General features: G+C 36.2%; 1 protein-coding gene across 6 annotated transcripts in view; it reads left to right on the forward strand.

The window, feature by feature from the left end:
* SPSB4 (splA/ryanodine receptor domain and SOCS box containing 4) overlaps positions 1-24,195 on the forward strand; it is a 192,731-nt gene extending 168,536 nt beyond the window's left edge. For all 6 annotated transcript variants that reach the window (XM_081956409.1, XM_081956408.1, XM_081956406.1 and 3 more), the window contains exon 3: positions 22,133-24,195. In XM_081956409.1, coding sequence (XP_081812535.1) covers positions 22,133-22,260 — 128 coding nt within the window. In that variant the 3' untranslated portion in view covers positions 22,261-24,195. The remainder of the gene's footprint in view (positions 1-22,132) is intronic.
* Positions 24,196-24,652: the final 457 nt, after the last annotated feature.

Genomic DNA, 24,652 nt, shown 5'->3' on the forward strand with positions numbered 1-24,652 from the left:
AATAGGAGGCCATGCGTCAGGATAAACCTAGAGCTGTTTTATGGACTGAGGTTCTTTTTGCTTTCCTTTCTCTTTTATTTTCTTTTGATTAAATATTATATACTAATAACTTTTTAAAGGACAGTTAATGGATTTCGGATATGGTTTGTCTTAACATAGCTGTTTTTTTAGTTCTGTTTGCTACTGATATTGCCTTTAGTAGATAACTGTAAATAAAAGTTTACATCTTTTTTTGAATTTGATAGGATAGAACAGGACAGAAATGGACAGAACATTCTATTGGTTAAGTGTGATTAGATACACAAGGAATTTGTCCCCGGTGCATACAATCTCAATGTACATGCAAAACACCAATGTAATAATAATCATAATAAAAAGGATATTTTAGGGGCAAGAAGAGAGATAATAAGTGCTTAGCAACTGAGGCTGTTGGTAGAAAGTAGAGTATCTCTATCAGTTGTGCAAGAGAGAAGCAATCTAATAATTGTAGGTAGTCAGCAGCAATAAAAACGTCACTGACTTTATAACAGGTTGAGGAAAATGATCGTTTAATTTGTGTTTTTTTTAATCGAGAAAAACACCATCACACTGTTCTCCATAGGGAAAAGTTGTTCTTTATAAAATCATCCCTACTTAGTATTCATAAGAAAGTAAAATGAACTTCTTTATCAATTGAAACCTGATATTGACTTACCATATTTATAATACAAATAAATTTAGTCAGAGCCCTGAGTGAAGCAGCAAATTCTGCAGAATAGTATTAGTTTAGCTGTCTCTATGGCTCCAGATTACTGCAGATGACTTTGGCTAAGAAAATAGCATGAATCATTCTTCAGTTTATTGTAAAGCACTATAGACACTGTTGTAAATATATCCTGTCTGGAGAGATCAGATTCCAGTAATTGATTTAAAATACTGCTGACATCACAAATGGTAACACAAACTGTCCTGGAAGAAAACAACTAAACTAGAATGACTGTTCCAACTTTTGGTTTTTAAACAATGCTGCTTGTATTAATATCATCAAATCTAAAAGATAAATTTGAACCAATTTAGGAATGTACATTGAACATTTTTTCCAGAGTTCACCTTTCGTATTAGAGATCTGCCTTTCGGCACATGCAAGATTTTTCAAATATGCCAACCAAACCTGATAAAGTTTTGCTTTCTAGTATCTGGCTACCTAGCTAATTACCTAGCTATCATATTGTCTGTCTGTATGTCTATTATATTAATTTATTTGACACCCCACCCCCCACATTTATTTTGGTCAGCTCAAAATAGCATATATTCTTGATTTTCCCATCTTCTCTTTTCCTCACAACAATAAACCTGAACTAAGACAAAGTGCTTGATCTTAAGTCACCCAGCAGGCTTTCATGCTAGAAGTTTCCTTTGTGTATAGCTCACCACCTTAGCCATGGTACCAAACAGGATATCTCTTTGCTACTACCATCTCAAGTTTAGTTTTGGCCAAGAAGAATACATATATTCTTTTGGCCTTGACATACTTTAGTTGCTATTAAATTTCCTTTCTAATGAAAGAAAGTCATGTCCTCCAAATTTCTGTTGTGCAGCTGAACAGCTATTGAAATTCATGCAATTATTGTAATTTCAGAAAGATGCTTTTGCTATATTCCAGCTTCATTATTTTGAATAGCTCAACTATTTATTTCATTGCATAAATAAATAGATGAAAGTACCTCAGTATTCTTGGAATTATATTACTATCAGTGATCTAAATAAGTATCTTGGAATTGTTAAGGACTTTATCTCAAAGGTTAGGGTTAATGTTGCAAATGAATCAAATTTAATTGGATAAGGATCATTTTTGCAATAATTTTTTAGATTACATTATCTAAATACCTATTCATATTCATACTTAATTAACTTTAATGTACTATATTTTAATGGATTAATTCCCCACTTCCCATAGAGTATGTTCTGATTACTCACAATTAGAAAAAAAATCTAATTATTTAATTTTGGGTTTTTTTGTACTCTGCAGTAATTGCAATCTAAACGTACAGCAGGTATGGTGGCAAGTTTTTAAGAATGTTCTCTATGACTTTATTCCTGTTTGTCAAATATTCTAGGTAGAATAGGATCTATAGATTGACAAACAGGATTTATACACATTCAGTGGAGGATTCAGACAGTTCTCACCACTTCAGGAAAACTGGCTGTTAACTTTCTGAGCAGTTTGGTGAACTGAGTGTTGGAAGAAATGATTAGGGCAGAGAACCGGTTGTTAAATTATTTGAATTCCACCACTGTACACACTGTAAGCCAAACCAAATCATACCAAAGGAATCATAATGCAGTTTATTACACGAACCCAGCAATTATGGGTTGGGAAACATGGTTCTTTCTTAACCTTTGCAGTATATGTGTCTTGGTAAGATCAGTCAGCTCCTAATCACACGAGTCCCTTTTTGGGAGAGGGGCGGTCTAAAAATCTAATAAATAAATAAATAAACACTACTTTCACTCATCATTTCGGGTTGGTCAAGGAAAACTGTTGTTCATCCTTTCACAAGGAATCAGGTTTAAGCCCCACTATCTATATATAGTCCTGCCTGATGGTGAATAGCTGTTATCCCTATGTCAAGTATACCAAGCTGAATAAATCAACGAGGTATAAGGGTTGTCAGCAAATAAATAAGCCTAGCCCTAATAACTAAAACAGAACCATTTCCTTGATTTATATTCTTCCTTTCTATCCATTGGAGACTCACAATAACTAATGCTACTTTTACTCTAGCATACTGTATAATATAGTTCAATATCATAATAAACACTATTACCATTCCACCTGGATGTAGCCTATCAAATAAATTTTATTTGTACCATTTCTTTTGAAAAGTTAATTGCAACTTGACATTCACCCAGCATGCTAAGTAAAGAACACCAGCAAATATTTGAAATCTGTGGCATGTGCTTGATGACATGGCTGAGTGTATCCAAGGATTCACTTTTAAATTAACCTATGTTATATGGATTGCACGGTTATGTTTATGCCTCTTAACTCAGGAAGAGCTGGAATCAAGATGCGGTTTGTGGGAGGAGATGAGAAAAGAAGATGATTTCTTTTCAAAGTCTCTGTTTGCGTTCAACATTGTGCTGTGCCACTGTTTGAACAGGATTAAGTAGCCCTCTAGCTAGATTCCCTCTATTTAGCATTTCAAGCCAAGGTGCTTGATGACTAATAGTTCTTGAAATCCCTTCCTGGACTGAAGATAAATAGTAAAACATAATAAAGACTTCAGTTTTGTTAAAAGAGACATCCATGAAATATGTCAATTCACTGGCACATACGGAGTTATTAACATCCTGAACAGACTGTAAAAGTACTGGGTGAACTCACATCACTTGCAGTAATGCGGTGGAATTGACAGTTGTTATGTTTGAAGTGCTGTCCCTGTAATGGAGTATTCTGGAGCTGTCAGAACAATAGCAGGCTTCACTTGTCAGAAGTAAACAATCAGTTTTTGCCAGAGCTTTTAAAAAAAATTCTGCATGATTTTTTTAATGCAAGCACAACGTATTTAAAATATCTGGTGACAGTTATCTACTGTATAGTAGCATACAGCAAAAAGCAACAATTTCATGTGAAAGGTGCAGGTAAAAGGATATTAAAAGTGATAATACCTTATTTAGCCTGAATATCATACAAATCCGTGCAACATCTTTGTCTTCTCTATTTCAGTTCCTATAGTAGAGCTTTATCTTTTAACTTATATTGCTCTGTGCAGCTTGCAAGAGTAATAAAACCTGGATAAGAGGGCAGAGCTACATAGATCTCGTGTTGTCTGTGTTGGCATTGAGTTTTGCATGTACCAGCTTTCTAAGGACAATAGATACACAGCTAGGTAGCATAAATACCTCTTTTGGAGTCTTTTTGTGGTAGGGAAGCTAATGAATTTGAATACATGCAGACATACACATATATTTTGCATATCTCTAGGTATCTTCTCCCTTATTGCCTAGAACTATGTTTCTCATACTTGGCAACTTCAAGATGGGCAGTCTGCTTCCAAAATTCCCAGGATGGAATTCTAGGAGTTGAAGTCTAATATCTGAAACTTGCCAAATTTGAGGAAGTCTGGGTTAGAGACTAATATTCTTTCTTTCCATTTTGTTGCTTTTTTTTCTTTTTCTTTGCTGCTCAGATACTCACCTGACTAGCTCTCTTCCCTTAATCGAGCAGAGCACTACATATGTAGATAGATAAATCATTTATTGTTTTCTTATTATTTATAAAATGTAACCCACCCCTGCAGAAAAAATATGAGCATGAAAAAATATATTATTTATAAATAAATATTTATTACCAGGTTATTTTTCAATCTAAAAAAAATATTTTCATCCATTCTTTCATTTTTTTTCCCCATCCCCAAGAATACTTTTTCAAAAATTATATTCCTAATTTTTGTGGTAGAGTTTTCTCCATTCATATTTCCATTGCATAAAGGCATCTGTTACACATCAAGCATGCCTATTCTTTGTTGTTGTAGTAGTTGTTCCATAATAATTTACTCTTGGTGACTGCCTGGACATGTCCCAGCAGTTTTGTTGGTAAAGTTTTTTTTTTATTAGTGGTTTGCCATTGCCTGCTTTGACCCAAGATCACCTACCTGTCTTTGTGGTTGTAGCAGGACTAAAACTCATGGTTTCCCAATTTCTATCCTAATGCTTTAACAATCCTATAATTACGAATTAGCTTTATTACAGACATATGTGCCATTTACCAGTAAGAGTTTCAGTTCAAAATCATCACAAATTTCACCAACAAATGGAAATATGGAAGTAAAAGAAGGAATTTTCAGTAGACTGTTGGCTCCTTTCCATTGTCATACCTCCTGATAGTCTTCTTTTTCTCTCAATTTCAAATTCATTCATTTGAAGAATCTCTTACAATTCACAACATTCCTAAACTATCACTTCCCTAATCACAACACCATCAATGCATGCAACAACTACTCCTGTCTCAATTGAGCCAATAACCTGCTAATTCTACTATAGTTGACCTGCTAGGATTCCCTCTCAAGATCCGTTGGAATAATATCTTTGCATACTTTCCATAATCCTTTCACTATTCAGCAGCCTGGTGTCCCTCCTGCTTCTGGACCTTCTGTGACTTTAATGCCCTAGTACATAAGAAAGATAACCACTTACCTTTTCCTCCCAAGACTGATGCTTTCACTCCTTCCCTGTCTATCACCCAACTAATAAGTCAGTGCTTCACCATCTCCAAATTCTAATAGCCAGATAGATTTAGAAAAGTATCTGATCAGCTCCAGCAGAGGTCCCTTCACATCACCTCTGTATTATTCATCACCCAGACTCCATTTGTATTGGAGCATGTTGCTTTTTTTGTTAAATATATAAAACACACTGTGGCACTAGAACCACCCTAGCCATACCAGGTCCATAATAGCAATAGCAATAGCACTTAGACTTATATATCACTTTACAGTGCTTTACAGCCCTCTCTAAGCAGTTTACAGAGTTGGTATATTGCCCCCAACACTCTGGGTCCTCATTTTACCCACCTCGGAAGGATGGAAGGCTGAGTCAACCTTGAGCCTGGTGAGATTTGAACTGTCAAATTGCAGGCAGCTGGCAGTCAGCAGAAGTAGCCTGCAGTACTGCACTCTAACCACTGCGCCACTGCGGCATAAGTATGAAAGCCGGCTGAGTGACTTTGGTCCAGTCACTCACTCTCAGTGTAACTCCCCTCATAGGGTTGTTCTTGTCGGGAAGATAGAAGGAGGAAGGAGTTTGAGATATGATTTCCACCTTTACTTTTTAATAAAAATAATAAAGGCAAGATAAAAAAATAAAAGTCCAGTAACATTTTGTCCTCAATATTCAGAATGGATCAAGGCACATTAAGATTCTTCCTATTATTAACTTGGAAACTAAGACTCACCAAAAGCTTTATTAAAAAGTTGTGCTTGTTTTATAAGAATAGATTTATCCATACATATATTCTCTTTCTAAAGTCTTACATACTATTCTCTGAAATGATGAAAAATATTTTTTCTCGAGGATTATTTGTATAATCATTATGAGTGTTAGGGAAGTACCTAGGATTTTATTTTAATCACCCTTTAGAGATTTGGGAAAAGGCAAATGTGTTGTGAATCTCTTTCTCTCTATATAAATGGTTGTGTGTGTGTTCTAGCATAACTCTGGAACGCCTTGAGCAATTTCAACCAAACTTGGTACACAGATGGCTTACACTCTGGAAAAAAATACTGTGGTGATAAGACACCCCTAACATCCCTCGGGATGTGTGTTCTGTTAAGATACAGCCTGTTGTGCCTTAAAATGGCTACTGTACTGCCGTAAAATAGCTTCTACTTACATCGCAGCAGAGTTGCCATTGGTAATGGCTTCAAAGTACTCCACGAGGGAGCTCCCTCTGATAAGGGGGAAATCCAACATTAGAAATTACATTTGGTCTGGAGATTTTCCCCTTATAAATAAATACCCGGGCAACCCTGGGCTATTGGCTAGTTGCAAATATTATTAGGATAATTTTTGTTCTTTTTTAAAAAAATAAAGGCAAATGTAAGTAAGTTCATAAACTGAATACACTACATAGGGTGGCCTTTGCTGCTGCTGCTGCTGCTGTTGTTTTAAGTTAGCAATTTTTTTTTGGAATTTTTATGCACAAACATTTAGATAAAATTAAATGGTTAAATATGGTTTCAAAGTAGTCTGTTTTAAAAGAAAGCCCTTTTCCTAATTCTACTGTGTATGTGTGCGTGTTTTGTGTTTGCCTTCATTCAATTTCATTCATTCTGTGTTCACTTTCTTTCACTTAAATCATTTAGGAGTGTGTATTATTGGGAAGAAAACAGATTGAGACAATTCTCTTTATTGTCTAGTTCTATTCTTGGTAATAAGAATATTGTAGAAAAGAGGTGTTTGGATTTCCTGTAGATTTCTGCCACTGACACATTGTTTTAAATGAACAAATTTACTTTCAATCAAACTCTAAACATTCTTCCTGTGGCAGCTTAAAAGGTTTCCCTGTCTTGTGAAAATAGCTTTAATGGGATCTATTCTACATAAAGGTCACCTTTTTTTTACAATGGCTTGGCCATTACCTTCATAATTTTGGCAGTAGATAATGACTGCACAGTGTGAGAAGTTGAATTTCTACAGGGTTCAGATTTGTAACGTAGGTGTTTTTTTAAATGAAATTCTGTATGTTAAGCAGGCAAGGAAGTAAATTAGTAGTTCCCTGCAGCAGTTGTAGTCAGAAAACTGCATGTGTTCATGCAAGTTACCCATCATGACTTTTTCTTCTGTTATAATATATATATATATATATACATACATACATACACACACACACTCTCACTCTCTCTCTCTCTCTCTCTCTCTCTCTCTCTCTCTCTATCTATCTATCTATCTATCTATCTATCTATCTATCTATGTATGTATGTTGTATTTGTGCTGATAAAATAAAGGGAGACTAGTATAGATCCATTTCGAGCTATTTAGCTCTCATCAGCTAGCCATACCCTTACTGGGATTCGAACCTGGGCTGTATTATACACTAGGCAAGAGTTTTAGCCACTATGCCACAGGCTTCTCCTCCTTTATCAGCTGAGCCAGGGAAATAAGTATCTGTTTGTGTTACAACCCCTGGTATGACCTAATATGGGAGGGAGCTCACTCCTCCCTCCTTCTGTCCTTTCGGCTCATCACAGAAAACCATCCAGGCAGAAACCCATATTTTTATTTTTAATGTTGCCTTTTTATATTTGTGTTGTATTTGTGCTGATAAAATAAAGGGAGACTAGTATAGATCCTTTTCGAGCTATTTAGCTCTCATCAGCTAGCCATACCCTTACTGGGATTCGAACCTGGGCTGTATTATACACTAGGCAAGAGTTTTAGCCACTATGCCACAGCCTTCTCCTCCTTTATCAGCTGAGCCAGGGAAATAAGTATCTGTTTGTGTTACAACCCCTGGTATGACCTAATATGGGAGGGAGCTCACTCCTCCCTCCTTCTGTCCTTTCAGCTCATCACAGAAAACCATCCAGGCAGAAACCCATATTTTTATTTTTAATGTTGCCTTTTTATATTTGTGTTGTATTTGTGCTGATAAAATAAAGGGAGACTAGTATAGATCCATTTCGAGCTATTTAGCTGATAAAGGAGGAGAAGCCTGTGGCATAGTGGCTAAAACTCTTGCCTAGTGTATAATACAGCCCAGGTTCGAATCCCAGTAAGGGTATGGCTAGCTGATGAGAGCTAAATAGCTCGAGTGAGCTCCCTCCCATATTAGGTCATACCAGGGGTTGTAACACAAACAGATTATATATATATAAAAATAATTTTAAAATACAACTGCTTAATAGAAGGAATAAGAATGCCAAACAGAAGCATTCAATTTGTGCCTTAGAAATTCGACAGGCACCTGAGAATAGGACTGTGTGCTATATCTCATGTCATACTGATGCACAAATGCTTACACATAACAGTTCATAATAGGTGGCAGTCCTTAACTGATCCTGAGAAAGCCTACTAAAGTTGCCCTTAGTTAATACTTGAATGGTCCCCACAAGAAAATTGAAATTAAAAAAAAATCATCCCATAATAAGGTAATAGCAAGCCACTTTATTGCTGCCAAGTTATACTATAGGTGAATAGTATTCAATTCACTATGGGTGAATTGAGCCTAAGTCAAGGAAGACATTAGTTTTTAAGTCTAATGGAATGGTACAGATAATGGGCCTTGTCTTCAGATTCATTACAGAAATACATATTATGTATATAGACTTAGAAAATTACATAAGAACTACAGACCAGGAAAGAATTAAAAATGTACAAATTCTGTTACAGAATATGCACAAAGTTCAAACACATATGGCTTTATTATACAACAAAAAAGTTAAGATAGTTAAACCTGTCAATTATCATGTGACCATATTAGGTCAAAATAATGAGCTAAAGGAAGTAGTGGATATGTAAAAAATAATTTCTAAAAAAAGGAAGCAGGAAGATTGGTGCAGGAAGATTGGTAATGGTTTTTCTAGTAACTTTGGAGACATGGACAGATTACCGAATGTAATCTGTCACACACTGAATGTAAATCCTAAACAATGTAAGAGATTAAATTAAAAGCTGTTAAGGTAAACGTGAAAAAGAATTGAACTAAATATTTAACTTGATTCATTTCATTTAAGCGTGAATATGTTTCCTCTTAAAAAGTAAAGTAGTCAAGCAAATATTGAGAAATGTCTTGCAGTCGTTGGAAAAAGTAAGTAAATCAACAACTAAAAGTTGTTTAGAAAAATGTACAGATGACCAGATTAATAGGAATCAAAGAATAGGAAACATGGGGAAACTACTTCACATGCCTTGTGTTCCTCAACAATCAGACTCAAAAGACAGATTATGTGGTCCTTCATTGTGTCTTGTTTGTTTTTGTTTTTAAAAATTCAAAATACAATAATGTATAGATTGTACCTATTTATCTAAATATATTCATTTAAAAGCTTTCTTACTAAAGCATATTAAGTACAAAGTACTGTATTGATAGATATAAATTAAAGTAATTATCCTAGAAGGTTAATTCTGCTTGGTTTACCTTGATGTGGTTGCTAATAATCTTTATGCAGTGCTTTCTTATTTGTCTCAGACTTTTAATAAGTGGACACTGTTACACTACTGAGTGATTTCCCCCCCCTCTTTTTTCATAATAACATCCCAACATTGATTGATATTCAATAAATCTCCATTGGATTATTTCCCCCCAAAAAAAAAGGTTTGCCAACATTTTTTGGAATCATTAGCAGATATGCCAGGAAGGTCTACAACAATTCACTGTGGCGCATTTGTCACAGGCAACTTGTTGTGGGCATCTCACTAGGGAACAATCACCATGGCCAACTTGCCAAGAGACAACTCGCTGCAGGACAAGAGTTACACTAATATGGAAGAAATAGGGGAACAGTATCATTAAAGAAAGGGTATCAAAGGAGGGATAACATAAAATGTGATGACAAAAATTAAAGTATTTTTAAAAATATTTTAAATAATAAAATGTAATTGTTGAATTGTCCCACAGTGAGTTGCCCCGTGGCAAGTTGGCCATGGTGAGTTGGCCGTGGCAGCTTGACCATGGCAAGTTGGCTGCAGCAATTGGCTGAGGCGAGGTGTTCCATGATCCATTTCAGTTTTGCCCGTTAGGCCCGTTTTTCACCCCCACCCCCACAGGCTCTGGAGGCTTTCCTGAATCCTGGTGAGGGTGAAAACGGCCTTCCTTGGTCTTCCAGAAGGCCGAAAATTAGTTAGCCAGTGTATATATGTGCACTGGAGCTGAAAGCTCGTGTGCCATCAGATATGGCTCCGCATGCCACCTGTGACACCTATGCCATAGGTTCACCATCATGGGTCTAGACTAGGATATGAATTGGAACACAGTTGTGTTGAATTAGATCATTTTAACATGATCTCATCTTTTTTGCCCTTGATATATGTCTGAAAGCTCCTGTCATACAGAGTGGCATGCAAACATTTATTCATATCTAGTAAAATTATATATTTCAGTGATTACCTAGTAAAAAAAGGATGGCGTAAATGCTACAGGATGTAACATAAAGCAAGGCATCTTTTCACAGATTCATGCTTGCTATTTATGTTAAATTGTTTATAGATTTAAAATAAGAATAGAATATGGCAGGTGCAGATGTTTACATATCCTGCCAATCAAAATTTTGTAGCACCTCCTTTGGCAAAAATAACAGCTCCGAAATGTGCCAGCTAAAAGTCTTTCTGTCTCTTGAATTTTTGTCCCTACTCCTTCTTTCAAAACGCTTGTAGCTGAGAAAGAATTTGATATATGCACTGCATATTTGATATCTGTCCACAGATTTAAATAATATTCAAGTCTGGAAACAGTGAAAGCCATTCCAAATCTTTAATCTTCCCTTCCTATAAGACTGATTTGGAGGTATGTTTCTGATCATTGTCTTGCTGAAATATACAACCTCCTTTCAGCTAAGAGTTGTATAAAAACATACAATTAGACAAAGGGTGCCAAAATTTTTTGCTTGCGGCTATAATTTGAAACAGAGTTGTTAAGGCACACAATGAACAGCTGGCTTTATATTTTTAGGGTTTTGTGCTGGGTTTTATGTTTTAATGCTGGGAAAACATTTGCTAAAGAGCCTTAGAGATAAAAGGAAAAAATACATAATGATATATAAAAAATATTTTATTTCTATAGATTGCCTTTTTTGTTCAAAGTCTCCCCAAAGGGATCAAAACAGATATTGATCTTGTCAGACATATGGAGGGCAGTGATTAATAATGCATAGTTTTGCTTGTGTATGTAGAAAGTACATCAATAAAGTAAATTGTATGAAACACTTGACCTTTTTCAGGATCAAGGGGAGAGCCAAATGAATAATTCAAACTTCATCTCAACCTGGAAGGTGTAAATTTGATGCACTCTACCGTACTGAATAGATCCCAGCTTTGGTGGCTGTCATTCTAAAGTTGTTAATTAGGACATAATTTGCAAATATATCAGCAGAATTTTAAATCAGACTTTTAAACTAATGAATGTTGACTTTTTACATTTAACTGCTTTGCTTGATACTTAAATGTATCTCCGAGTTCATTGGCCCTATTTATGTATTCAGTCAAATTAAATGATGGTCAAAAGCAGTGATAAGAACATGCACACAATGTTCCATTCTCCTTCCCAATCCAGCCCCAATGTTTCTTGTCTTGAAAAAAACATTCAGAAGTTGCAAACAATTATGTCATGCTTGCAATAGAGCAAGTCTGTCACCTTGATATTTCCCAGCAATAATATGTCCGACTGTCCTCTGCTCTGCAAAGAGATTTCAAAAAAATAAATATCAATAAAACTATCCTTCTCAGCCACATTTAAAAATCAGCTTGGAAATTATTTTTAACAAACTACAGCAAACAAAAACAGTAGTGTATGTGTAATCTTCAGCTATGAAATACGTACAAAGACTTGGAGAGAATTAGACAGAAGCAAGGAGCTTTTGGTATTTGAGCAAGCCGAAAGCAAAGAATTAATTGACAATTAAAAATCTGTCCTTCCATCCATCTTTAAGATTAATTTGTGAGTTGACTGGGCTTTATTTTCAACTCTGCCGTACAAAATCACTGTATGGTTGCAGATATCATGTTATTTTGAATTTTAAGAGGTTTCTTTTTAAAAAAAGGATACATTACTCTTTTGAAAAGTAAGTAACTCTGATAGAAATTGTCTCTTTTTTGCTTCTCTGAGCCCAGACTGAGCCAGTCAGTCTACAAAACAGCTTCCCACAGAGAAATGTGACTCATCAAGAAAGAGAATGACATTCAAACCACTGCAGTCTAGAAGAAAATGTGGAAGAGAGGATGGTACAATTGGGAGATTTCAAAAACATTAAGGAAATGTATAGGCAACATTGCCACCAAGCTTCTAAGATTTTTAAGATAAATCAAACTTTTAATATTTCACAAAATAACATTGTATGAAAGGAGAAATTTGATAGAGAAAATTGATAGGCTACATGCTCACTGGCTTTTGTTCATATATGAGTAATTAAATTTTAGTTTCAAAAATCTGAAAGATATTACCATATCCATATGTAAGCATTTGCCTGCTGAGGGACAGGGCCAAACTATATTTGAAAATTTTGGAGTGCACCCAGGATTTTCCTGCGTGTCCAGATGTTGCGCTATGGTTGCAAATATGCTTGGATGAACTTTCTTATATAATTACACACAATTGGAAATCTTGCCTAGTATAAGCAGAGAAAGGTAGTTTTGAGCTTACATGACAAAACTGAATGAAATAATTGTTCAGTTAAAATAATATATTAATTAGCAGCAATTAATGTTGCAGGCAGTGTGATTGTGGGATGAAACTGACAAATGGAACATACAGCTAGAAGGATTTAAATTATTTAAAAGAAATAGACCAAATAAAAGAGGAGGTGGAGTTGCACTATATATAAGAAATAACTATGTCTCTACAGAAATAGAGCACAACAATAATGAGAAATATCTTGAATGCATTTGGGTCAATATTAAAGGTTGTGGGGGAAATGACATTGCCATAGGTCTATACTACAGGCCACCCAACCAAGCAGAGGAAGAAGATGAACTTTTTGCTAGTCAGCTAACTAAGGTATGTAGGAAGCACACCACAATAGTAATGGGAGATTTTAACTACCCTGACATCAACTGGGAAACAAACTCTGCACCAAGTGGAAGATCCAACAGGTTCCTAACAAACCTAGCAGACAACTTTGTTTTCCAAAAAGTAGAGAAGGAAACAAGGGGATCAGCCATACTGGACTTAATTCTCACTAACAGAGAGGAAATGATAGAAGGTGTTGAAGCCATAGGAACCCTGGGGGCAAGTGACCATGCAATATTGGAATTCAACATTATCCAAACACAAGTAGTAGAACAAAGTCAAACTAGAGTCTTGGACTTTAAGAAAGCTAATTTCAATAAACTTAGAGAGAGCTTGGGAAAAATTCCATGGATGAGAATCCTCGAGGGGAAAACAACTCAAGAAGCTTGGGAAATTTTGAAAAATGAGATTAGAAAAGCCCAGTCTAACACAATACCAATGAAGAAGAAAAACAGCAGCTCCCAAAAGAAACCAGCATGGCTGCATAAACAACTATCTGACAAACTGAAAGACAAAAAAAGTAAGTATAAAAAGTGGAAGGAGGGGGACATAACTAAGGCAGAATATCAGCAAATAGCCCGAGCCTGTAAAGATGAAGTGAGGAAAGCTAAGGCTCACAATGAAGAAAGGCTTGCCACAAAAGTAAAAATTAACAAAAAAAGCTTCTTCCAACATGTTAAAAACAAGAAAAAGGTTAAGGAAACAATTGGTCCATTGCTAGGAGAAAGTGGCAAGAAGGTGACAAGCAACAGGGAGAAAGCAGAACTATTTAACTCATGTTTTGCATCTGTCTTTACACAAAGGGATAAAACAGTCCAACCTATCAAAAGCAGCACCACAAAATTAGGAACACAAATTGAAATAGGGAAGAAAATGGTAAGTGAGCACCTGTCTACCCTAGATGAGTTCAAATCACCAGGACCGGATGGATTACACCCCAGAGTTCTGAAGGAACTAACAGACGAGATCTCAGAACCACTGAATTATATCTTTCAGAGATCCTGGAACACCGGGGAACTACCAGAGGACTGGAAAAGAGCTGATGTGGTTCCCATCTTCAAAAAAGGGAAAAAATTAGATCCAGGAAACTACAGACCTATCAGCCTAACCTCAATACCAGGAAAGATTCTGGAAAAAATAATCAAGCAACGAATTTGCGAACACCTAGAAGCAAACAAAGTAATAGCCAAAAGCCAACATGGATTTGTCAAAAACAGATCATGCCAGACTAATCTTATTGCATTCTTTGATAATGTGACAAAATTAGTGGACCAGAGGAATGCCGTTGATATAGTTTACTTGGACTTCAGTAAGGCTTTTGATAAGGTAGACCATAACCTACTACTAGATAAAGTAGAAGAATGTGGGTTAGACAGCACCACCACCAGATGGATTGGTAACTGGCTGACCAACCGCACTCAACGTGTAGTTCTCAATGGAACTGCATCTACATGGAGGGAAGTATGCAGTGGAGTACCCCAAGGCTCTGTTTTAGGCCCAGTACTCTTCAACATCTTCATCAATGATTTGGATGAGGGAATAAATGGGGAACTCATCAAATTTGCAGATGATACCAAGCTGGCAGGAATAGCCAACACTCCAGAAGATAGGCTTAAGATACAGAAGGATCTTGACAAACTTGAACATTGGGCACTATCTAATAAAATGAAATTCAATGGTGAAAAGAGTAAGGTTCTACATTTAGGCAACAAAAACGGAATGCACAGGTACAGTATAGGTGATACCTTACTCAGTAGTAGTAACTGTGAAAGGGATCTTGGAGTCCTAGTGGACAACCATTTAAATATGAGCCAGCAGTGTGCAGCAGCTGCCAAAAAAGCCAACACAGTTCTAGGCTGCATCAACAGAGGGATAGAATCAAGATCACGTGAAGTGTTAATACCACTTTATAATGCCTTGGTAAGGCCACACTTGGAATACTGCATTCAGTTCTGGTCGCCACGATGTAAAAAAGATGTGGAGACTCTAGAAAGAGTGCAGAGAAGAGCAACAAAAATGATTAGGGGACTGGAGACTAAAACATATGAAGAACGGTTGCAGGAACTGGGTATGTTTAGCTTAAGAGAAAGAAGGACTAGGGGAGACATGATAGCATTATTCCAATATCTCAGAGGTTGCCACAAAGAAGAGGGAGTCAAACTATTCTCCAAAGCACCTGAGGGTAGAACAAGAAGCAATGGGTGGAAACTAATCAAGGAGAGAAGCAACTTAGAAATGAGGAGAAATTTCCTGACAGTGAGAACAATTAATCAGTGGAACAGCTTGCCTCCAGAAGTTGTGAATGCCCCAACACTGGAAGTCTTTAAGAAGATGTTGGATAGCTATTTGTCTGAAACGGTATAGGGTTTCCTGCCTAGGCAGGGGGTTGGACTAGAAGACCTCCAAGGTCCCTTCCAACTCTACTATTGTATTGTATTATTGTATTGTATTGTTGCTTCTGCAATAACCGATACTCAAAAACATGCTGCTTCTGATCCCTGAAGTAGCATTGTCTTTCTCTCCAGATGTGTGTCTAATCACCATTCAGTGCCATTCAGTTTGCATCATTGTTATTTGTAGCATTTATTTCCATAGCTGACCTATCCACAAAGGGAATAAATATTGTTTTAAATATTAAATCTGGTCTTTTTTCTGTTCCACAACTGCACCTTATCAAAACTCACACTAAATTATTGAAGAAGGAAAATATTTTTTCTGTCCCTATATTATGATTAATTATGTATATTATTTACTTGCTTCTCTGTATTAAACAAATATAACTTTTCCCTCCCAAATTAGAATATTCCGAACTGGGTGGGATGGATCAATGTCCTAAGTTGCTATACAAAAGCATTGTTTCTTCTGGTAGTGACTTATGTGTTGATCCACAATATTACAAGTGTGTTGAATCATGAACTTTTGTGAAATCATTACTGTACAAGTAATTTCATATCTGCACCATTGTTTTTGTACCTTATCTGTCATCTGTATGTTTCTCCAGAATTTTATCCAATAATTAACCTTTTCTTTTGGCAAAGAACATGTTGCTTTCTATTTCAGTAGAGATCATATTTGGCAGGTTATGAAACTAATTAAATGGGTCTAACCATAATGGCTAGACAGGAAAATTAAAAAAAAAAACCATCCTAAAAGAACAATGGTAAATCACATCCGTACCTCTGCCAAGAAAGTTTTGTGGAAGAACCTTTCCCTCCCCACCATTGTACATTTGTAGCAGTAAGAAGAAAAGAAGGGGAAAGCCACAGTATATTTCACAGGAAATACTTGGTTTTTGAATTATATACCTAATTAAGAGACATGTACTCAAAATCATCTATATCCTACACATACACATGCATATACAGAGGGAAAAGGGGAGGAGAGAACTGAGAGGATACAGAAAAATGTTAAATGTTACATCTTGGGTAGTAAAATAATTTAGAGTGGAGAGAACACAGCTATCCTTGGCAGCAATACATATGAAAAAGAACTGGGTGAACACAAGCTAAACAAGTGTGATGAAGATGAAACGTGTGTAGTTAGAAAAAAATATAAAAGTATGTTCAGTGTAGTGGAAAAAGGGAATTAATGTATGTGGAAAAACAAGAGATCGGAATGAAGACTGAATGGATATTGAATCATTGGGATTGAATGACAGACGTTGATGTGATTTAAAGTGTATACAGTAGATCAATGAGATTCATATTGTAAAATAAATGAAGGAAGGGAAAGTGAATTGGGTAAAACATTAAAGAACAAATGAAGTATATAGAGCAGTGATGCCTAACCTTTTTGTAAAGGCATGCCAAAATTGTGCCCATACCTACAACTCAATGCGCCCTATCCACCTGTGCATATGTGTATGATCCCCGCCCTATGCATGCGCATGCATCCTAGCAGCCTACTCCCTTCCCCACAGCCCTGCTATGTTCCACACAGCCTTACCGGCAGTCCCTCACACCTGCTTGCCTTCCAAGGTCAGCATCCAGCCCAGCCGAGCCAATGAGTGGGTGGGTAGCCTTGGTGGAGAAGCAGCCCCTGCTCTGGAGCAGTGGCAGTGGTGTTCTGGGAGGGCAGGAGCCAGGCAGATGTCCAAGGGGCTGCTGCACATGCACCCTGCCTGCCCTCCCAGAGCATAGCTGCCGGATGCACGAAGGAGAGCTCCAGTTCTCCTGTGCTGCATGGGACTCTCCTTGCACAAGAGAGCTGGACCTCTCCTCCCTGCATCCAGCGACAGCAGCTGCTGCTGTTCCCCATTCCCCTCCTTGCTGAGCCAACACGAAGGGGACCGCAGCACTGACAAGTTTCCTGCACAGTGGGGCTCTCCGGCGCTACGCAACCAGCTACTCACCTCACTGCACAGTGGCTGTCCCCACTGCCATAATCCTGGCCCAGGAAGTTATTTTGCTGGCGTGCACACACACACGTGAAAGAGATCAGAGCAAGAAAGGAGGAGAAAAAGGGAGAAAGAGAAATGAGAAAATGATGGAGAGAGAGAATAAGAGAGAGGGAAAAGAGGGAAACAAATAAGAGAGAGATAAGGGGAGAGAGAGAGAGAAAAATGAAAGAGAGCTGGAGGGAGAGAATGAGAGAGGGAAAAGAGGAAAACAAATCAGAGAGAGAGAGAGAAGGGGGGAGAGAAAGAAATGACAGAGAGATGGAGGGAGAGAATAAGAAAGAGGGAAAAGAGAAGAAAACAAAGAGAGAAGGGAGAGAGTGAAATGAAAGAGCTGGAGTGAGTGAATGAGAGAGAGGGGAAACAAATCAGAGAGAGAAAATGAGAAAGAGAAATGAAAGACCTGGAGGGAGACAATTAGAGAGAGGGAAACAAATCAGAGAGAGAAGAGGAGAGAAAGAAAGAACTTATGACCATAATTGATCCCAACATTTTGGTTGCTAAACAAGAATGTTGTTAAGTGAGTTTCACCACATTTTGCAAGTTGGCCATGCCCACCTGATCACATGACCACCAAGCCGCGCCCACAGAACCAGTAGGGAAAATTTTTGGATTTCACCACTGCTCCAGAGGCTTTCCTGAAACCTGGGGAGGGCGAAAAACGGCTCATCGGGCTAAACTTCCAGTTGACCCATTGGGCTTGTTTTTGGAGGCTTTCCTGAAGCCTGGAGATGGTGAAAAATGGACCAACGGACAACCAGAAGTTCGGGAATAGTATATTTAATAGTATTTTATCATCTCTCGTGCATTGTACTTTTAGGCAATTAACAAATTTAAAAGTGTATTTTAAAACAATTCTAAAGTTCACAAAAAAATAGCTAAAATTCTGGGGTAGTTACATAGGGTTTCTTGCATATTCCTGAAGTGTAGAGAGATCAGTGGGTGCTTTATTTTTGAAAGTGTTTATGTGTCCATGTTGTATTTTGTAGTCATATGTTTGTCATATATACATTGTAATTGTATTTATGCTGTTTTTATTGTTTGGGTGAGCCACCTAGTTATTTTTTAAGGTGAGCATCCATGCAGGTTTTTAAACAAATAAATAAATTGCAAACTAAGTATTAGTACTATAACCTAAACAGTACCTCTTTCTGGTTGATATCAAATAAACATCTCAAGATGTGGTAATGCCAAGAGGCTCTCTAACTCAAAATAGTCAGGCAGATGTTAGTAGAATAAGGCAGTCTCTTAGATATCATGATCTCAGTTATTCAAAAGCCAAATCTTAAACCTCACAGGATGCAGTTGGTTGAACAATAGTGTTACACGGCAGGGATGAAATGCACCCTATAAAGGCAACATTGCTATTACATTTTGTACTCTCTGTACCTTCTGGATCACATGAAAGGACAACTCCAAATAAAGCACTTTCCGATAATTAAGATGTTCAGTGTCCTGAGATGTCTGTAACTGGAACACCAATGAAAGCTAAAGCACAGTAGAAAAGTACTCTGTATTCAGTCTAAAATAGCATTCAGGCGCTAATTGTAATGGAATGACTTTGGGGAATCAGGAAAAGAGATGCTGCCTAGGAAACAATCAGGCGAGAAGGGGAGATGCCCCCGAGGAATGAACAGGGAAAGAAACTTCGGAAGTGACTCCTCCTAATGGATCCAGCTATTAAAAATGGTGGCAGAAAGTTTGTACTATCAGACTTGCTACATTTCGTTAATATAGCCTTAGAATAAAATATAATTAATTCATCTACTCGTGTTTCCTGTGTGGTTTAAATAGCAGGGTTGACTCTAATCTAGGACCTGTGTAACTTTCCTATGTACATTGAATGGAGACATAAAGTTAGGAGTGTTTTCCCTGTGTTTTGTGTTTTCTGTCAAATGTGTTTTTTAATTACCTTATATAAACCTACATAACATTTTGACTCTATTTATGCTGACACATAACTTTTTCTTGTTTTAAAACAAAACTCATTTGTTTTAAATGTCCAGCGTTTGGAGAAAAAAGGAAGTGTTATAATTTCAGAAAAACACTTCTGAAAGATAATGGCTAAAGGTGTTGCAAGTATTCACTACTCCTTTTAATGTCTCCTTTTGATAACTGTTTTTTATTTGTTGAGAAGTGGTTGTGCTAACAATTGTGTAAGAATCTACTAAAAATGTCACAAGGTAATAACAAATGGTTGATATATATATGTGTGTGTTGTATTTGTGTTGATAAATAAATAAAGGGAGACTAGTATAGATCTATTTCAAGCTATTTAGCTCTCATCAGCTAAATTTATTTATTTACTTATTTACTTATCAGGACAAATACAACATATATGTGTGTGTGTGTGTGTTGCATTTGTGTTGATAAATAAATAAAGGGAGACTAGTATAGATCTATTTCAAGCTATTTAGCTCTCATCAGCTAGCCATACCCTTACTGGGATTTGAACCTGGGCTGTATTACATATTAGGGAAGAGTCTTAGCCACTAAGCCACAGGCTCTCCTTATCAGCTGAGCCAGGGAAATAGGTATGTATTTGTGTTACAACCCCTGGTATGCCCAAATATTGTAACACAAATACATACCTATTTTCCTGGCTCAGCTGATAAGGAGGAGAGCCTTTTAAGCCCAAGCCCGAAGATGGCAGGTGACATCTTGCCGAAACATTGCAAAGACAATCTCAATCCTACACGGGAAAAGACCCGAATACAACAAAACCAGCATACCTACACCCGTGAAAATCTACGAAAACACACGCACGCACGCACGTACGTACGTACGTATGTATGTATGTATTTGTGTTACAACCCCTGGTATGCCTAAATATGGGAGGAAGGTCACTACTCCCTCTTTCTGTCCTTTCGGCTCATCACAGAAGACCATGCAGGCAGAAAACCATATTTTTATTTTTAATGTTGCCTTTTTATATTTGTGTTGTATTTGTACTGATAAATAAATAAAGGGAGACTAGTATAGATCTATTTCGAGCTAATTAGCTCTCATCAGCTAGGTTCAAATCCCAGTAAGGGTATGGCTAGCTGATGAGAGCTAATTAGCTCGAAATAGATCTATACTAGTCTCCCTTTATTTATTTATCAGTACAAATACAACACACACACACACACACACACATATATATAGGGTTGTAACACAAATATTACAAATATTACATATATATATAGGGTTGTAACACAAATATATATATATATATATATATATATATATATATATATATATATATATATATATATATATATATATATATATATATATATATATATATATATATATATATATATATATATATATATATGCTAATTTTGGAGTTAATACTTAGTTTACATTCTAAGACTGATAAAAAGCAATTCTTGGTTTGTATTTAATCTTGCCTTTAATTACTAGGGAGGGCACTTCAGCACTTCTGGTACAATAGTTGGCAAAACATTAACTACTGAATTGCTGCATACAATGAGTCTGAAAGAGCTTTATATGTCTAGAACATTTTGACATTTTAACTGTCCTGTTCTTTCCCAGAATGCTGAAAGTGCAGTGTGTACCATGTCATATCCTCCTCCCAATAATGAAATGTTTCCCTGGGTTTTGTCTTTAAGCATAATAAAACTGTGTATAGATGTTAAGGATTTGCATGTAGATAAAAATGTTTGAACATTTAACCTAATAACCATAAAAATATTAAGTGGTTACATTCAATTTGCATACCCAAGAGATACAGTGTTTGATGTGAGAATTACCCAAGCCAGTTACCCATACGAAATCAAAATCAGCAATCAATAGCAGAATTGTACTCCCTTTCTTTAAAAGCTTAAAAAACTTTTTTTTCCCTGGGGGGGGGGGCTTGAAAACAAGTATTAAAAAAATTATGGTTCGAGTATTGAATATTTTTGTCTCTGATACTCTTGCATTTGTTTTAGAGATACAGTATCTAAGAAATAAATGTCTTTCAAGTGAAGAAAATCTGTTTATTATCTGAGATGTCAGAAAGAAAGTATCATTTCTGTTTACCTCAGCATCTCAGTGGAAAGTCACACTGCACTGAAAAGGTTCTTTTAGAAGTTGAATTGCATTTTAGTTTCTTTTCCTAAATGGTAACAAATGTAACATTTAAAGGTCAGGCATATCTCAGTTCAGCTGCAAAAATTATTGTATTTTAAGTCTTCAAGGGATTTCTATCTATGTTGAAATTCCTGGTAACTTGTACGGTTCCCCCCCCCCCTAATTTAAAACCTTATAAGTGTATTTCTCCAAGAAATAGACCATATTTTAATTTTATTTTATATATAATACACTATTTTTATAAATAACTCAAGGCAGTGAACATACCTAATATTTATTAGCTTATTTTCCCTACTTTCCCTCCCTAGATTTCTTCTGCTATGATCAGTTCATGCATATATGCATTTATTTAAAAGTGATATTTCTACTTTAAAAGTAATATTTCCCATTTACTAGTGCATATTTATTATTAATGAAGAAATGAAAATGACGTTATGTTTCTGTTTCATTTTCAGCTGAACCTCTACCTTTAATGGATCTGTGTCGAAGATCAATTCGCTTTGCTCTTGGACGAGAACGCCTGCATGATATAGAAACTCTACCTTTGCCTCAGTCTTTGAAAAATTATTTACAATATCAGTAATATGATTCTAGAGCTCTAAATGGTAGAAATTGTTTACATCAGAATATAAATCTTCATGGTGGATATTTTGTGTGTTATTTAATTATTTTTTACATTTTTAAAAAATAATAATAATAATAAATATTTATTTCTTAGCCGCACCCTCTCCCGAAGGACTCGGGGCGGCGTACAATGAAACATATGAAATAAATATGGACAAAACAAACATATAACAGAGACATATACCGAGACATACACAAGGAGGAGGTCGGCTGATAAATAAAACAATTAAAATACAGTAATAAACCATAGCAGAGGATTATGGAGACTACTAAGAAATGTGAAAATGTTGAATTGATTTAGTTCTTTCAGTAGAATAATTGTTGCCTATACTGTTACACCGCCTCATTATGCAGAATCCAAAGCTTGTTTTCACAGGTAAGAGCCAAATGCGATATGGGTGTTAGGTTAGACCTGATGTTGGATGTGTGCCCGATGTGCAAGAGATGCAAATACAACTCCCCAAACCAGTGTTCATGAAAGAAGAATATTCTTTTATATAGGTCAGAGTATCAGCATGTGAAAGAAATAATCCCTGTTTGATGGTTTTCAAAATTCTTAACATGCCAAATAATTAGGTTCTTACAATATCAATTATGATGCAAAATTCCTTACTCATGCAATCTGTTTATTCTCATTTTGGAAGGAAAATGTTTCAGGGAACACATCACATCTAGTGTGCACCATAGGAAGACGTTAGGGATCTTTGTGCACATGGAACATAGAAGCCTCATTGGTACTTCAAGATTGTGGCCTCTTACATTTAGGTGCTCAGATTTTTCAGAAAATAATTTTCTTGGTATAATATACCACCTGCCATATTTTAACTTACTTTATTGAACAAGATAGTCGATCTTGTTTTCCAAAGCAACTGAGCTCAATCTACAAATTAGTTAAGTTAGTTGACTTTCTTAAATTGTTTTTGTTTTTATTTCTTCAGTAGAATGAAATTTGGTCAAATTAGTCTTTTCCAGCTTAACCAGTTTTGGTTCCAGTATTCTGGCTCAGACTTATATTAATTTGTCAAATATCATGCTGCCTTTTTTTCATGACCACATTATTATTATTATTATTATTTACTTTTTGAGTTCCAAATACCAGGTTTCCTGTAATGTGCCTATGGCATAAAAGGGCTTGAATTAATCCACTCCATGAACACTTTGAGAAATTCCAGAGCTCAAAAGCTAGCCAAGCCCTCTGCCAGAATTGTGTGCCAGCTTCCCATGTGAATATCCAAGACCCTGATGAGTTTTCCACATGTTCATATGACCCTATGCTTTTACTCATACATTTGTGCATATATTTATGTGAATACCTCATTCTCTGAAATTGTTATCTCTTTCTAACCAAGCCAAATTGGCAAAACACATGTTACCATGGCATTGCAGACAAGTACTTAAAGGGCAGGATATACACTACAACATATTTTATTGTTTGTCACTCCCCTCCTGCAAACCCCATGCACTCTACCAGACATCCCTCAGACAGGCAACACATGGTTCCAGAAACAGGAAAACATAGCCTATAAAGGTCTTATTTTAAAACTTGCAAGGGACAATAATATGTAACTTTATACAATTTTGTTTACCTTATCACACATTGAGTGCTACATTTTGAATTTCTCTCTCCAGAATAGAGTGGATTTTTTTTTTTTGTTCTTACATCTTTTTCTCCTTTGCTTAGAATGTGTGTTCATTTTTCAGGATCGACTTATTTTTAAGGGAACTGCTTTTGTTTGTAATTTTTTTCTGCTCCATTCACATTTCTTTGCCTGATCATGATCTAGTTTTTAACTGGAAATTGTTGTAATGGCAGATATCAAATGTTGATTGAACTGCCTTCAGCATATTTTAATGTGAATTCACCGAAGAATGAAGATATTTCTAATAAACTCTACTGTCCAAATGACTACTGGTGTATTCTATTTCCTTCCTTCCCTAGTCTAAGTTACTTGCATGCATATTATAATAAACCACTTAGCAATTCATTTTTTCTCTACCTGACAATTTTTGTTACAATATCTTTCATACCAATGCTTTCCCATGGGAGAGAAATGAATAGAACTAGAAAAAAGCTGATTTACAGAAAGAAAATAGATTACACACATCTATGGCATAAAGTCCTCTGCTTCAGTTTTAAAGTTTATTTATTAGTAACGTCTGTCTACTCCCTTTGTTCAGTTTTGGCTTCATCCTGTTTTCATTGGCAGAGTTCTCTGTGCCAACCGCCCATTTCTAGTACCCTTCATGATACAGGTTGCACTACATTAGAAGAATAGAGTTTATTGACAGTTGAAGCTGTATGATTTTACTTTCCACTGCTTATAACATTTGCATTCTTTCTCAAGTGCAAG

Source organism: Natrix helvetica, assembly GCF_964273705.1.
Source record: "Natrix helvetica genome assembly, chromosome: 5".
In the NCBI taxonomy this organism is placed as follows: domain Eukaryota; kingdom Metazoa; phylum Chordata; class Lepidosauria; order Squamata; family Natricidae; genus Natrix; species Natrix helvetica.